At 34.3% G+C, this 14511-nt stretch overlaps 1 protein-coding gene across 1 annotated transcript; it reads right to left on the reverse strand.

Annotated features, from left to right (window-relative positions):
* Positions 1 to 933: 933 nt before the first annotated feature.
* On the reverse strand, positions 934 to 11598 carry LOC114324642 (glucose dehydrogenase [FAD, quinone]-like). The gene is made up of 3 exons (XM_028272509.2): positions 11413 to 11598; positions 5285 to 5503; positions 934 to 2512 (listed from the first exon to the last, which is right to left on the reverse strand). The coding sequence occupies exons 1-3, from the start codon at positions 11591 to 11593 to the stop codon at positions 1053 to 1055; spliced, it is 1860 nt and encodes a 619-aa protein (XP_028128310.1). The 5' UTR covers positions 11594 to 11598; the 3' UTR covers positions 934 to 1052.
* Between the last annotated feature and the right edge of the window lie 2913 nt (positions 11599 to 14511).

A 14511-nucleotide genomic window follows, 5' to 3' on the forward strand; every position in this document is an offset into this window, starting at 1 on the left:
CAATGAACGGTGCGAAAGGTATGACATGGTCGTCGAGAAATTCTTTCACGTCTCTTTGAGCATTCACACTACCTCTATCGAGCAAAATAAGATCCACACGAGCTTTGTAAGAGATACTCCCCCAAACCATTATTGACCCTCCTCGGTAAGCCACTGTTTCGAATATAGTGCATGGAGCAAACCCTTCGTTTTGACACCTGTAGACAAGCTGACGTCCATCTGGACTTCTTAGGTCTATTCTGCTCTGATCTGTGAACCCTATGTTCTTCCATTCCGCCACAGTCCAATTAGCATATTCTCGCGCAAGATCAAGTCTAGTTCTACGGTGTTGTGGGAGCAGCTGTGGGGTGCGAGCTGGACGGAAAGTCCTTAAATTTCTTTCTGTCAGTCTTCTTCTTATGGTACGTTCACTCACACTAACATTTCTCACCTCAAAAAGACGCGTACGAGCTTCAGAAGTATAGCAAAAGCGATTTCTCAACACGTTTCTGACAATGAAGCGGTCATCTCGAATTGTAGTGCATCGATGTTGGTCTTGACCTGACTTGCGGGTCTGCGAGCCTGTCTTCCGAAATCGTATGATAACATCCCGTAACATATTTCAGCCCCTACATCCTTCGGAGAACCCAAGCCGGCTGCAGTAGAAGTAGCACAATATCTCTCAATCTGATATCCAGGACATTAAGGAATGAATTGCCAAACCTACTCCAAGAAGTCCTAAAGGTAAGAGGCGGCAATACCCATTATTAATACTCATAATTTTTTTTAAATTAGACTATGATTTTCAAAATTATGTTTGTTTGAAATTTCTTCAAAGATTTTCAAACTTTGGATTTTTGCTAAGCATCCCTTGATAAGCGACTTTTTTTCATTTATTTTACATTCATTCATTAATTTTACTGTTTTGTTTTCTTCAAAGGTGGTTTTCATCGTATCTTTCATAAAATGTGGTCCAATATAATTTCTGCAAATTGAAAAAAATACAATCTGGGCGGTTAATTTTGACGGTGAGTGTATTAAAACACATTTATGTAGATATTCAGATAATATTTTTATCTTTTATATTGCGTTTTAATTTCATCAGATATCTTTTCGCCTATCATTACACATGCCGCACTAGGATGACTTGCCAAGGGAGTAGGAAAAACACTAGCGTCTGCTATCCGTAATCCTTCTATACCGAATACTTCTAATTTAGAATTGACAACACCACCATCACTTCTTGTTCTGCTCATGGCACACGTTCCTACTGGATGATACCCAGTTGTAGTGAGTTGTCTTAACTGACAGTACCAATATGCTCTACTTCTAAATTTGTGCTTTTTACAATCTGGGACAGTTTTAGTAATATAACGCAAACCAAGTTTTTTATAAGCAGACGTGTTAATAAGTCTAAATACAAACTGTATTCCCCTAAACAGAATGTCGATATCTTCACCTTTTGGATCAGATAATAATTTAAGATCGATTAGGGGGTATTCGAAAGGATTTTTGCTTTTAAGTCTGATAGTTCCTATTGATTTTGGAAACAGATTTGCTAATAAAAAGCCGATACATGTTTTGTTTTTGCAAACGTCTTGAAAAGATTCGTTTGTCCAACGGGAGTACATTTTTTCCACTTCTGAGGATTTAACTACATCAGTGATAGTTTCTAAATCGGCTACGTTATTTTTATCGTTCATTTTATAAAAACCCACACTTTGAGCAATAGACGGTGCCGTTAATTCTCCAATTCCTTTTAAATAATCTTGAACTTGCTTCTTAAGAGGCTGATCCTTTTCAGTAAAATTGGCTTCAAAAATACAAGCTTTAAAAACTGCATGATCTTTTAGCCGGTTTCCCACCGGCAAGGACTCAATTACTGGTATACCAACTTTCTCTAAGTGTTCTCTAGGTCCTATTCCGGAAAGTAGAAGTATGTGTGGACTTGAAATGGCACCCGCACAAAGTATCACTTCTTTTTTGGTTTGAACTCTGCACGTCTTTCCTGAGTTTGTAAAAATGACGCCCTCCGCAGATTTTGTTTTAGGGTTTATATCTATTTTGGTAACATAACTATTTGTTAAAATCTCGAGGTTGGGTCTTTTTAGAAATGGTGTTACAAATATGCTACCCAAATCTTGTCGAACGCCATCTTTTGAAGATAATTGAAATATCGAACCTCCAATTGGGGTTGGGCCGTTGTAGTCTGTTTTAGGGAGACCTAGTTCTTCATTAGCCTTCAAAAACACTTCGTTGAGAAAATAATCTGGTAAACGATGCTGCACTTGCATCAAACCATTATCTCCGTGGTAGTTCATGTCTATTGTTGCATTTGTATTCGTAAAATGGAAGTTTTCTGATTTTTTAAAATACTTTAAAACATTTTTGTAAGACCAAGAAGGATCTTTTATAATTCTCGCCCAATCATTAAAGTTATTGGGATCACCCCTACTATATATTGCGCCATTTATTAAGCTGGTACCACCTACACCTTTTCCACGATGAATCATGCATTGTCGGTTGATGGTACCTAAAATAGAATCAAAATGTCAAAAACATTAATTAATTATTAATATATTAGGAACGGAGAAATATTTTCTGTGTCCAATTTTTTTTTAAATCGATCTTTTAGTTTTGTGGGATCCGTATCTTCGCCCACGTATTAGTCCATCAAACGTTGCAACAAATACAGGAAAACTGATTAGAATTTAGTCTTAGAAGGAACTTAAGTTTTGTTCCTAGAAATCTAGAAACAACACATTTGCTCGTAAGCTGTGGTACTTAGATATTGGGCATAATAAGACATGTTTGATGAGCCATGTACTTAAAGTACTCCTTGCTATCATTCACTCGGGCATATACACCAAATTAGAAGAACATCTGAGTGAAGTTCAATTTGGATTCAGAGCAGAACTCGGAACGAGGGACGCACTTTTCAGTTTGCAAGTTCTAATACAGAGAGCCAGGGATGTCACCTGCAATGTGCATACATGTTTCATTGATATCAAGAAAACATTCGATAAAGTCCAATATGGGAAACTTATCGATATCCTAAAAACATCAGGACTCGATGGTAAGGATATAAGACTGATCTCAAACTTATATCTCCAACAGAAAGCAACAGTACGATTTGAAAATGAACTGTCCGAGATCTTCACAATCGGAAAAGGAGTTAGACAGAGTTGCGTACTGTCACCAGCATTATTTAACAAATACTCTGAAAACATCTTTAGAGATGCCATGGACGATTCAGAAGATGGTATTGTAATAAATGGCCAACTTATAAACAATATTAGATATACAGACGATACAGTATTGCTGGCAGATAGTGCGCAGGGGCTCCAAGGGATGATGGATAAGATTGCAGAAACATGTAACAAATACGGTCTAAAACTAAATTATAAGACAAAAATAATGATCATTAGTAAAAACATGAACATAAACGCCCAAATCACAATAAGTGATACACCGTTATTAAGAGAGGAGGAAATGTGCTATTTGAAAAATGTACTTTTGGGATGCAATATTAAGGATACTTGGGATCATAGCAACGAAATAAGAACTCATATTGAAAAAGCCAGAAGCTCTTTTAACGGTATTAGGAAAAGTATCTGCAACCTATCTTTAAGTATCAATATACACATAAGAATTCTTAGATATTATGTCTTTAGTGTCCTCCTCAGTCTACAGAGTAGAAAGCTGGAGCCTTGCAGAAGATGCCATAAAACGATTAGAGGCATTTGAAATGTGGTGCTACCGAAAACACAAAGAATTTATTAACACCAAGAACAGAAAATTGGCTTACTGCGGCCACATTATGCGTAATAATAAATACCTAGTTCTACAGTTGATTCTACAAGGCAATATTGAGGGCAAGAGTCGTAGACATTAGTCCTCGGAGTCCTCGACGTAGACGTATATCCTCTGGTTGGCCAATCTTAGAAAGTGGACTGGTCTAACGTCAACTGATCTATTTCGAGCTGCTGTCAATAGAATCAGATAAGTCAATGTGGTCGATAACATCTCTAGAATATAGGCACCTTTTGAAGCAGAAGGAGATGTACTTGAAATCCACTAGTTTTGGTTCGTAAGATTCAACAATGCATAACTATAGTATTATTGTAATAATTTTGCATAAATTACTATTTGTATAAGTTAATTTCATTAGGAATTTCCCAAATATGAGTATTATTAGAAAATTTCTAGAATTTTTTTAGTAATTTATATCTTAGGTCTTAGTGTATAGGAACTTTCGGACATCTTGGATTTTAAAGCACCCTAATATATGTCTGTGTAGATATTGGCATTGAATCTGACCCGGGCCGACCGTCACATGTAACACCGTTGCCGTATCTTCTATTTTTTCATACTATCACGTTACAATTTTTTGTGATATTATATTTGTGTGTGAAATGTATCATTTTTGTGTATTTTAGGTATGTTCTAATATGTTATGTATATATAGGATTTTACTTGATTATTTTAAATCATTGTGACGTTTAACTTGCTAGAAACCTTGTAATATTGTGTACCTAATGTGTTAAAAGTAAGTAGTTTTGAAACACCAATTAAGTAAAGTTTATTATGTTGTTGTTTTCACCAATTTTGAAAAAATGTGAAAACATTGAATTGTCCACGTCCGTCTGCCCGTCCGTCCGTCTTGTCTGTCTGTTTGCAAACTCAACTCCTTCGTCATTATACCAGGTAGAATGACAAATGAGGTGTCAAATGAAAGCTTATCCAAGGATGGTACTAAAGGTGAGAAATTTAACCTAGGCTGTCTGTCCGTCTGTCTGTTCGACCGCGTATATGATTCCTTCGTCACTGTACCAGGTAGAATGACAAATGAGGTGTCAAATGAAAGCTTATAATCCAAGGATGGTACTAAAGATGAGAAGTTTGACATAGGCTGTCTGTCCGCCTGTCCGTCCGACCTGGTATAGTGACGGAGGAGTTATATTCGCGGACAGACAGACAGACGGACAGACAACCTAGGTCTAATTTCTTACCTTTAGTACTATCCTTGGATTATAAGCTTTAATTTGACACCTCATTTATCATTATACCTAGTATAATGACGGAGAAGTAAATGTTATTATTCTATTATTCTTGTAGGTATATTTAACATTGATTGAAATTATGAAAGAAATATATAGAAAACAGCATGGCAACACTGTGATGCACAAACATAAAAATGCAGCCACATTCAGCTGTGCGTTACATAGGGTGCTTTAAAATCCAAGATGTCTGAACTTTCTATGCTCTGTCAAAATCTTATTACCATTCAAATTTTATACTTTACCTAAGCAGGCACTGGTTTGTGGTGTACTCTTATATCCCCAACTATAATCTGAAAAGCTGTGAAGTGCGTAGTATCTGAGGAATTGAATAAAACCGTTATCAGTAAAATTTCCGGCTTCAACAACAAGAACGCTCCAGTTTCCATTTTCTGATAATCTGTTGGCAATATCAGATCCACTTGTACCGCCTCCAATAATTACAAAGTCGTAAGATCCACAGTCTAAAAAATATAAGTAACATAAAATATGAGTAGGTATTCATATTGATTGTCGGTAGCATATACAATAATTTAAAATAATAAATATTCATTTATATGTGTGATAAGATATGTTTCTTCAAATCCAGCATATTTTTTGGCTTATAGTCGCACTTGTGGCATTTCTGGGGAGATGCTATAACAGTCTTATATTGAGCTGGAGTAAGTATACAAACTTTTCCATGGGTTTCTAAACTTTCTATTACATCTTCTGGTTTTATTATTACATCTTCGGATGTTTCATCATACCGCCCAATAAGTATACTGCCAATAATGTCAAAACTTCTTGAAAAGCTGTTACTTAAAAGAATTATGAGCGACCTAGAATTCCAAAACTGGATCCCAGAACACCAATTTGGATTCCGACAAGCTCATTATACAGTGCAACAATGCCATCGCATATCATATGTAATTAATAGAGCTTTGGGCAATAATCAGTATTGCACAGCAGCCTTTCTGGACATCAGCCAAGCATTTGATAAGGTATGGCACCCAGGATTACTTTATAAAATCAAAAAATCTCTACCCAACAAATACTATGACTTATTAAAATCATATCTAAATCACAGAGAATTTGAAACTAAAGTGGAGGATGAACTATCAAACCGTAAGAAAATTCAATCAGGAGTCCCACAAGGTAGTATATTGGGTCCAATTCTTTATGTACTGTACACATCCCATTTACCAACCTCTCCACAAACCACCATTGGAACTTTCGCTGATGACACATCAATATTTGCAACTGAAGAGGATCCAACAGCTGCAGTATTAAAACTTCAAGAACACCTAGACCAAATTGGACAGTGGTTAAAGAAATGGAAGATAAAAGCTAATGAAACTAAGTCAACACATATAACTTTCACACTAAGGAAAGACCAATGCCCAAATATTAACCTTAATCAAGTCAACATACCACAACAGAATATCGTCAAATACCTGGGGCTTCATCTTGATTCTAAATTAAACTGGAAACAACACATTTTAAAGAAGAAGAAACAAATTGAGTTGAGAGTGAAAGAAATTAATTGGCTTATAGGTCGAAAATCTCGACTCTCAATTGAGAACAAACTGCTGATTTATAAAACAGTCATCAAACCTATATGGACGTACGGTATAGAACTATGGAGTTTTGCCAGCAAATCAAATACAAAAATTATCCAAAGAACTCAATCAAAAATTCTACGCACCATCGCAAATGCCCCGTGGTACGTTTCCAACCAAATCCTTCATAGAGACCTAAACATCCCGTTAGTCAGCACAGTAATTCAAGAAAGAGCCAACAGACACCACGAGAAATTGGAAGGCCACCCCAACCAATTAATATTACCACTACTGCAGCCACTAAACAACAGAAGATTGCGAAGATTATGGCCCATAGATCTTCGCTGAAACTGAGGTGAAACCGAGGTAAAACCGCTGGGTGATGTACCTCATAACGCCATTTTAGTGTACAATACTATAGTTGATATAAGTTATTGTACTTGTTATCAAATTAACTCATAGAATATGTAATTCTAATTGTTAATAAATGCTTACAAAAAAAACATCTTCTGGTTTCAAGAACAAATCGGTTGTAAATAAATTCCAATGCTTTTTATGTTTTAAACACGTAGAATTGCAGTCATCACTAATAACATGCAGATGCAACCTGGACATACTAGGTTCGGCATGGAATCCCATTTTGAATTTTTTTTCTGTGTGTCCTTCCTCCTTAATAGCTGTTTGAGCTGCTCTTTTCATAGGTCTTAATAAGTCTATGCGATCCTTTTTTAAACCAGTCATGGAACAGGTTTTCTTTGGGCAAGACTAACAAGTGTACCTCTGTTTTGGGAAATAAGTCGTTTATCACTGTTACTAAATCATCAGAAGTGACTACTGACCACTGCATCAGGATTGTTCATTGTTTTAACAAGTCCTAGCTGCCAAGAGGTTTTAGTAGATTTAGCCATTGCCTCTGTTCAAAACATGCACTGCAACCAATCACACTTCTTATATTCACCACTACAATACACCACCACCATTTTCCAATAAACGTTTTCGAGTTATCAACGATTAAAATCTGAAAAATGTGAAAATAGGCATTTTCGATAGGTATACTTAAAAACTCATATATGTAAATTGTTAGTCTTCAGGTGGCCAAGTACCTAAATTGAAGTTTATTCATTCAATTTCAAGATTCTAATGAGTAATAGGGGCTTATTTCAAGCGAATTATCGCGCATATGGGCCATTCCACGAACATACGCCTGTTTTGGATTACTTTGACAGCGAATATTTTACTGTGCAACATAAGAGGTACGAAAGTAAATTGCGCTAATAATTATTCCAATAAACAACAATGTAATTTGCAATTTACTTTCGTTCTTCTTATTTTGCACAGTAAAATATTCGTTGTCGAAGTAATCTAAAACAGGCGTATGTTCGTGGAATAGGGTATAATTAACAATTAAAACCAACGGTCTTATAATAATTGAAATGAGCCCCGATTAATCATCAAAATCTTCAAATTGAATGTTTAAACTTCATCTAACAATAAAACACTGAAAACGTTTGTTTTCTATACTTCCACAAAATTTATTGCAACTAAGTGACTACAGCTGTTTTGGCATAGTGCCTTTCTCAAGTGATATAGTTTACAATGTGTTTGCCTTTTTAAGTCTTTAACTGAAGAGGTTGAGGAGTGGGGAGCTGTTTGTCTCGAGTTGGTCATTCAGAATTATATCTGTATTTTTCAATTTATTAATTTCCATAGATTCTAAAAAAGATAGCTTAAGGGCTTTATTTTGGATATGCAGAATTTGAAACTCTTCATTGAAAGAATGATTATGATCTAAGAATCTAGAATCTTGAAGGTGAAGTGCGTATGTAGAAGTATCTGTTTTTCTATTGTTGAAAGCCCTTTTGTGTTCTGCTATCCGTTTGTCAAAGGTTCTGCCAGTTTGACCGATGTAAGTTTTCGGACAGTCACCACAAGTTAGTTTGTACACACCACTCTGTAGTTGCGTTCTCTTTCGGCTTTTATTGTTCTTAATATATTTACTTAAGTTGTTGTTAGTTCTGAAGGCTGGTGTTATTCCTTTCTTTTTTATGTATCTGGTTATTTTTGTTGTTATCTTGCCAGTATATGTGAGAGAGCAGAAGGTACTGGGTTCTTTCTGTGGTGGTGGATATTAGAGCCCTGAAATTAGTGTATCCACCACCACAGAAAGAACCCAGTACCTTCTGCTCTCTCACATATACTGGCAAGATAACAACAAAAATAGCCAGATACATAGAAAAGAAAGGAATAACACCAGCCTTCAGAACTAACAACAACTTAAGTAAATATATTAAGAACAATAAAAGCCGAAAGAGAAAGCAACTACAGAGTGGTGTGTACAAACTAACTTGTGGTGAATGTCCGAAAACTTACATCGGTCAAACTGGCAGAACCTTTGACAAACTTATAGCAGAATACAAAAAGGCTTTCAACAATAGAAAAACAGACACTTCTACATACGCACTTCACCTTCTAGATTCTAGATCACAATCATTCTTTCAATGAAGAGTTTCAAATTCTGCATATCCAAAATAAAGGCCTTAAGCTATCTTTTTTAGAATCTATGGAAATTAATAAATTGAAAAATACAGATATAATTCTGAATGACCAACTGGAGACAAACAGCTCCCCACTCCTCAACCTCTTCAGTTAAAGACTTAAAAAAGGCAAACACATTGTAAACTATATCACTTGAGAAAGGCACTCTGCCGAAACAGCTGTATTCACTTAGTTGCAATAAATTTTGTGGAAGTATAGAAAACAAACGTTTTCAGTGTTTTATTGTTAGATAAAATGAACTTCCATCAAGTAACGGTCGAATCCATCAATTGTTTAAACTTCAATTGAGGCACTTGACAACAGCAAAAATAATACAGCTGTCAGCTGTTTTCAGAGTGTTCAAGCTTCAAAAATGCTTGTTTTCGCATTTTTCAAATTTTAAATCGCTTAAAACGCGAAATCTGTCAAGTTTTGACAAAAATGACAGATCTTTTTTGTTTAAGATGACCCAAAAATGCTAAAAACTTATTTTCGTGGGCAAAAAAGGCGTGGTTTTGATTTTGTTAAAAAAATTGTTAAACAATTTCTGCCCACATATTTCGCCCAGCACCCATCTGGCTTGTTTATAGGGGATATTTTTTAACAAGAATCCGCAAAGAAACCGAATAAGAACAACCAGACACAGATAGCATTAAATCCGGACCCCGGAGGCGTCATAAGTTTTCGAAACGGACCCTCAGGGAAACTAATTGGTGACCCATGCTATATATTGGCCGACTTCTTAATTTGAATGCAATCGGGAAGCATTTCAAACTTTTTTGTCGGCCGAGACTGAATCGGTGTAATGTGCGCATCTGCATAACTCTCTGTACTGATTAAGAAGCCGACCAAACTATCGGCCGATAAAAAGTCTGCAGTTTGAGGGGGCTTTAGTGATATTTTTTGACTGTATGTAAGCTTTGTCCATAAAATTGTAAAATTTTCAGTGACAATATAAAGCATATTTCTATTCTATTCTATAAATACGTTCATTTTTCAACAAAAAAAAAACACGTTTTTAGGCGGTTTTACTCAAAAAGTATTTTATTGAAAAAAACATTTTTAGCAAAAATATAGCCCATTAAAAATAAAAAAAAAATGGTGTACGTATGAACTCACTAAACCCAGCAGACGCAAAGTTCTAGATAATGATAAATAGGTTCATACCCTTCAAATTTTAACGTGAAATAACCAAAAAAATGATGCACTTTTTGGAGAAAACTCATTAGAACTTTTTTAAAGTGTTTAACAAAATATTATTTTCTGTTTTTTAAAAAAGTTTCTAGTATCAAAAGTAAGCACGTTACTCTCAAAATAAATTTTATCTATTTTTTTGGCAAAAAACCCGGTAAAGTCACCCCCTAATTACCATCTTAAATCAAATTAATCGTTACCGCTTCACAAGTTACTTTGATCATGTATTATTTATATGATCTGTAAGTATCATCGGTTCAAAGGGCTTATTTTAACTAAAAATTGGTTTTAAAGTAAATCTGTTTTAATTTTTAATTTTGAAAAAAATGTTTTTTTTTCAAAATAATTTTTTATTAGTGTGACCAAAAATCACAAAGAGAAAAAAATGTAGTTTTTTATTTTCTGAATATTTTGGATTTTTTGATTTTTTTGTAAGACAATAATTGGTTATGATATGGCTGTTCTAAATTTGCATACACTCGTGATTATTGACTACTTCAAGGCCTTTCAACTACAGCCCTTCAAAACAAAAGCACTTTGAACCGATGAAACTTACAGCCATTAACGACATATACACGAATAAAACAACTTATGAAGTAAAAAGGATTAATTTCATTTTTGATGCTAATTAGGGAGTGACTTGCTTGTTTGCCAAAAAAAACCAACTTTATTTTGAGCGTAACTTGCTTACTTTAAAAAAGCTATAATGATTTTTCTCCACAAAGTGCATGATGTTTTGGTTATATTACGTTGAAATAATTCACTTTGTAAGTTGACGGATATGAACCTATTTTTCATTAGCTAGAACGTTGTTTCTGCCGTTTCTAGAGAGTTCTTGCATACATAATTTTTTTTTCAATTATTAATGTGCTATTTTTTTGTTAAGAATATTTTTTTAATAAAATAATTACTAAATCATAGTTGGTATAACAAATACAGATAGATTGGGAAAGAAAGGAAAGAGAATGTCGGCTGTAGTAAGATAGACGTTTAAAAACAGAGAGCTCGTTCTCAATCAGGATCGAGTACTTATTTCTCAAGAATAACAGACATGGATAGAAAACAAGAAAAACTTTATTGAAATATTGTTTCAATTCACTTACCCGTTATTGTTTCATTTTTTGCTTCGTACATTCTTCCATTACTCGGTAATTTAAAATTCAGTGCCTTGGTAATACCATTTTTTATAAGACTCTCATATTGTTCAATTTTTGTAATATCTTCGGCCGATACTGCAGAAATTACACGTATTACAAAGTAGTAATTTATCATTGTCTTCAACATTTTAAAATGCCGTTCTTATCATTAATTGTTACCTATATATTCATACGTGGACATAATTCTTTACATAGTGATTGTTTACGTAGCAAAAATAAATAATAAAACCACTTATACAATACTAACTAAGTACGTTGATATCGATATTTTTTGTCCCGCATTCTTATCAGGACTTTTTTTTCTTAGTATGCGAGGTGCAATCACCTCTTTTATGTTGAAAGTCAATATATGTATACGGGAATTAAGGATAAAGCAGTCAATTAACATTTATACAAAATCTACCAAAAAAAACTTTTCCTTGTGATGCTTATCCTACGAATGTTACCGTTACCGACTAGCTATTTTTGCTTTATTTGCTGCTGCGCTATATAGTCCAATATTAGATAGTGAAAACAATCTAAGATTATACAACCAGGAAATTCTTCATCTGTTCGGACCTATTTTGAATAATAATTGTATTTTAGTACATTATTTCACGGTTTTTACTGTAAATTTTAAAGAACCGCTTGGATTAACATAACATTTGGCATACGCATAACTAACATGTCAAAGAAAAAAAGTGATATGGTGCCGATGTGTGCTTTTGCCCTAGGGGTGAGTTTCACCCCATCTCGGGGGTGAAAAAATATATGTCCAAGATAAGTCCCGAAATGGATAAACTGACTAAGTAGTTTTAAGCAACTTTTGTTCTATAGAGTTTTTTCACCAAGTCAATACTTTTCGAGTTATTTGCAAGTGAATAATATGTTTATTTTTCAACAAAATAACCACGTTTTTAGACGGGTTTTCGCAAATCACTCAAAACGTGGGCATTTTGTCGAAAAAATATTCTTACCAAAACTATAGCCTATAAAAAAGTGAAAAAAAACGGTGTATACATTAAGTCTCTATACCTAGCAAAAGCAGAGTTATAGCTAATAAAAATAGGTTCATATTCGCAAAATTCCAAATAGAATAATTCAATGTGAAATATCCAAATAATGAAGCATTCTTGGGGAAAACACTTTACAACTTTTTTAAAGTGTTTAAAAAAATATTTATTTCTGTTTCTATAAAAAAAAAATTGTAGCATCAAATGTAACCAAGTTACGCTCAAAATAAAGTTGGTCCCTTTTGTTTTGGCAAAAAAAAATCAGGAAGATCACCCCCCAATTAGCAACTTAAATGAAATTAATCGTTACCGCTTCACAAGTTACTTTAATTATGTTGTGTTTATATGATCTGTAAGTTTCATCGATTCAAAGTGCTTATTTTTGAAAAAAAAAATAGTTTTAAAGTAAAATTTTTAAAAATTTTAATTTTGAAAAAAATGCTTTTTTTTCAAAATAACTTAAAAATTGTTAGAGATACCAAAAATATTAAACAATAAAAAAAGTCGGCTTTACTCTTCTGAATATTCTGTATTTTTTGTTTTTCTGTAAGACAAAAATTGGTTAAGATTCGGTGTTTCTAAATTTGCATACACTCGTGATAAGTGACTCGTTCAAGCCCTTTTAACTACAGCTCTTTCAAAAATAAGGACTTTGAACCGATGGAACTTACAGCTCATATGATCAATACATACGCGAGTAAAAAACTTGTGAAGTGGTAACAATTAAGTTCATTTGAAATGCTAATTAGGGGGTGATTTTCCCGATTTCTTACCAAAAAAAATGGACCAACTTTATTTTGAGCGTAACTTGTTTACTTTTGATGCTAAAAATTTTTTATAAAAAATAAAAATAAGCATTTTTTAAACACTTTAAAAAAGTTAAGATGAGTTTTGCCCAAAAAAGTGCTTCGTTTATGGCACGTTAAAATATTCGATTTGGAATTTGAAGAATATGAACCTATTTTTCATTAGCTATAACTCTGCTTCTACTAGGTATAGTGACCTAATATATACACCATGGTTTTCACTTTTTTACGTGCTATATTTTTGATAAGAATTTTTTTTTCGACCAAATACTTACTTTTTGAGTTATTTGCGAAAAACCGTCTGAAAACGTGGTTATTTTGTAAAAAAATAACATATTCATTCGCAAATAACTCGAAAAGTATTAACTTGGTGAAAAAACTTTATAGAACAAAAGTTGCTTAGAATTAGTCATTTTATCCATTTCCGGACTTATTTGGAACATATATTTTTCACCCCCAAAAGGGGGTGAAACTCACCCCTAGGGCAAAAGCCCACATCGGCACAATATCACTTTCTTTCTTTGACTTGTTAGCTATGTGTATGCCAAATTGCATGTCAATCCAAGCGGTTCTTTAAAATTTAGAGGTTTTGCAATATTTTACCTTTAAAGAACGTACCTACTATTTTCCTTGCATCTACTCGCACTTTCCGATGACTATGACTACTCACTGGCCTATATACCACCCAGTCAGTATTAAAGATGCACTAGTGTTGGCATCCGCCTTTTAAAAGAAGTTTGGTCGAGTTGCAGAACTTCAATGCCAACTGCCAGCTCCTGGCAAAGGCTTGAAACTCCAAGATGCATCACGTTACCTTTTCTTCTGGTAACAAAATACACTGTTCATGATCAACCTACCTACAAAGATGTATGGGATGCATTAATCCAATTGAGAGTCAGAATTAATCATGCCAAAGTCCGAATGCCGCCAATTAGATTGGAGGGTTGTCCGAAATATGACGATGAAGAAATCTTTAACCTATTAACTGCCAGCAACGCGCCTCACGCGTTTTGACAAACTTTCTTTATGTGCCGGCAACGCAACTCTCGCGTTCTTCATATGATTCATCTTATGGGTCTAATATTTCGCTGGCATTTGGAGAATAACCTCTTATTGTGGGTGGTAGTCAAAAGGTTGAAAGACATCGAGGTCCAGGTATTAGTCGGTTGCAATTCGCATAGTTACTGGTCCGGTGCGAAAAGCGTCCCTTGCCACTTTTATACAACTAGGAGTTGAAAAAAAAAAGG

The sequence above is a fragment of the Diabrotica virgifera genome, chromosome 2 (genome assembly GCF_917563875.1).
Source record: "Diabrotica virgifera virgifera chromosome 2, PGI_DIABVI_V3a".
Taxonomy (NCBI): Eukaryota; Metazoa; Arthropoda; class Insecta; order Coleoptera; family Chrysomelidae; genus Diabrotica; species Diabrotica virgifera.

Coding starts and splice junctions, on each gene's coding strand:
- LOC114324642 (XM_028272509.2), bottom strand. CDS start 11,593: ATGTTGAAGACAATGATAAATTACTACTTTGTAATACGTGTAATTTCT. Junction 5,504..11,412: donor AAAAAATGAAACAATAACGG/GTAAGTGAATTG, acceptor TATATTTTTTAG/ACTGTGGATCTTACGACTTT. Junction 2,513..5,284: donor ACAAACCAGTGCCTGCTTAG/GTAAAGTATAAA, acceptor ATTCTATTTTAG/GTACCATCAACCGACAATGC.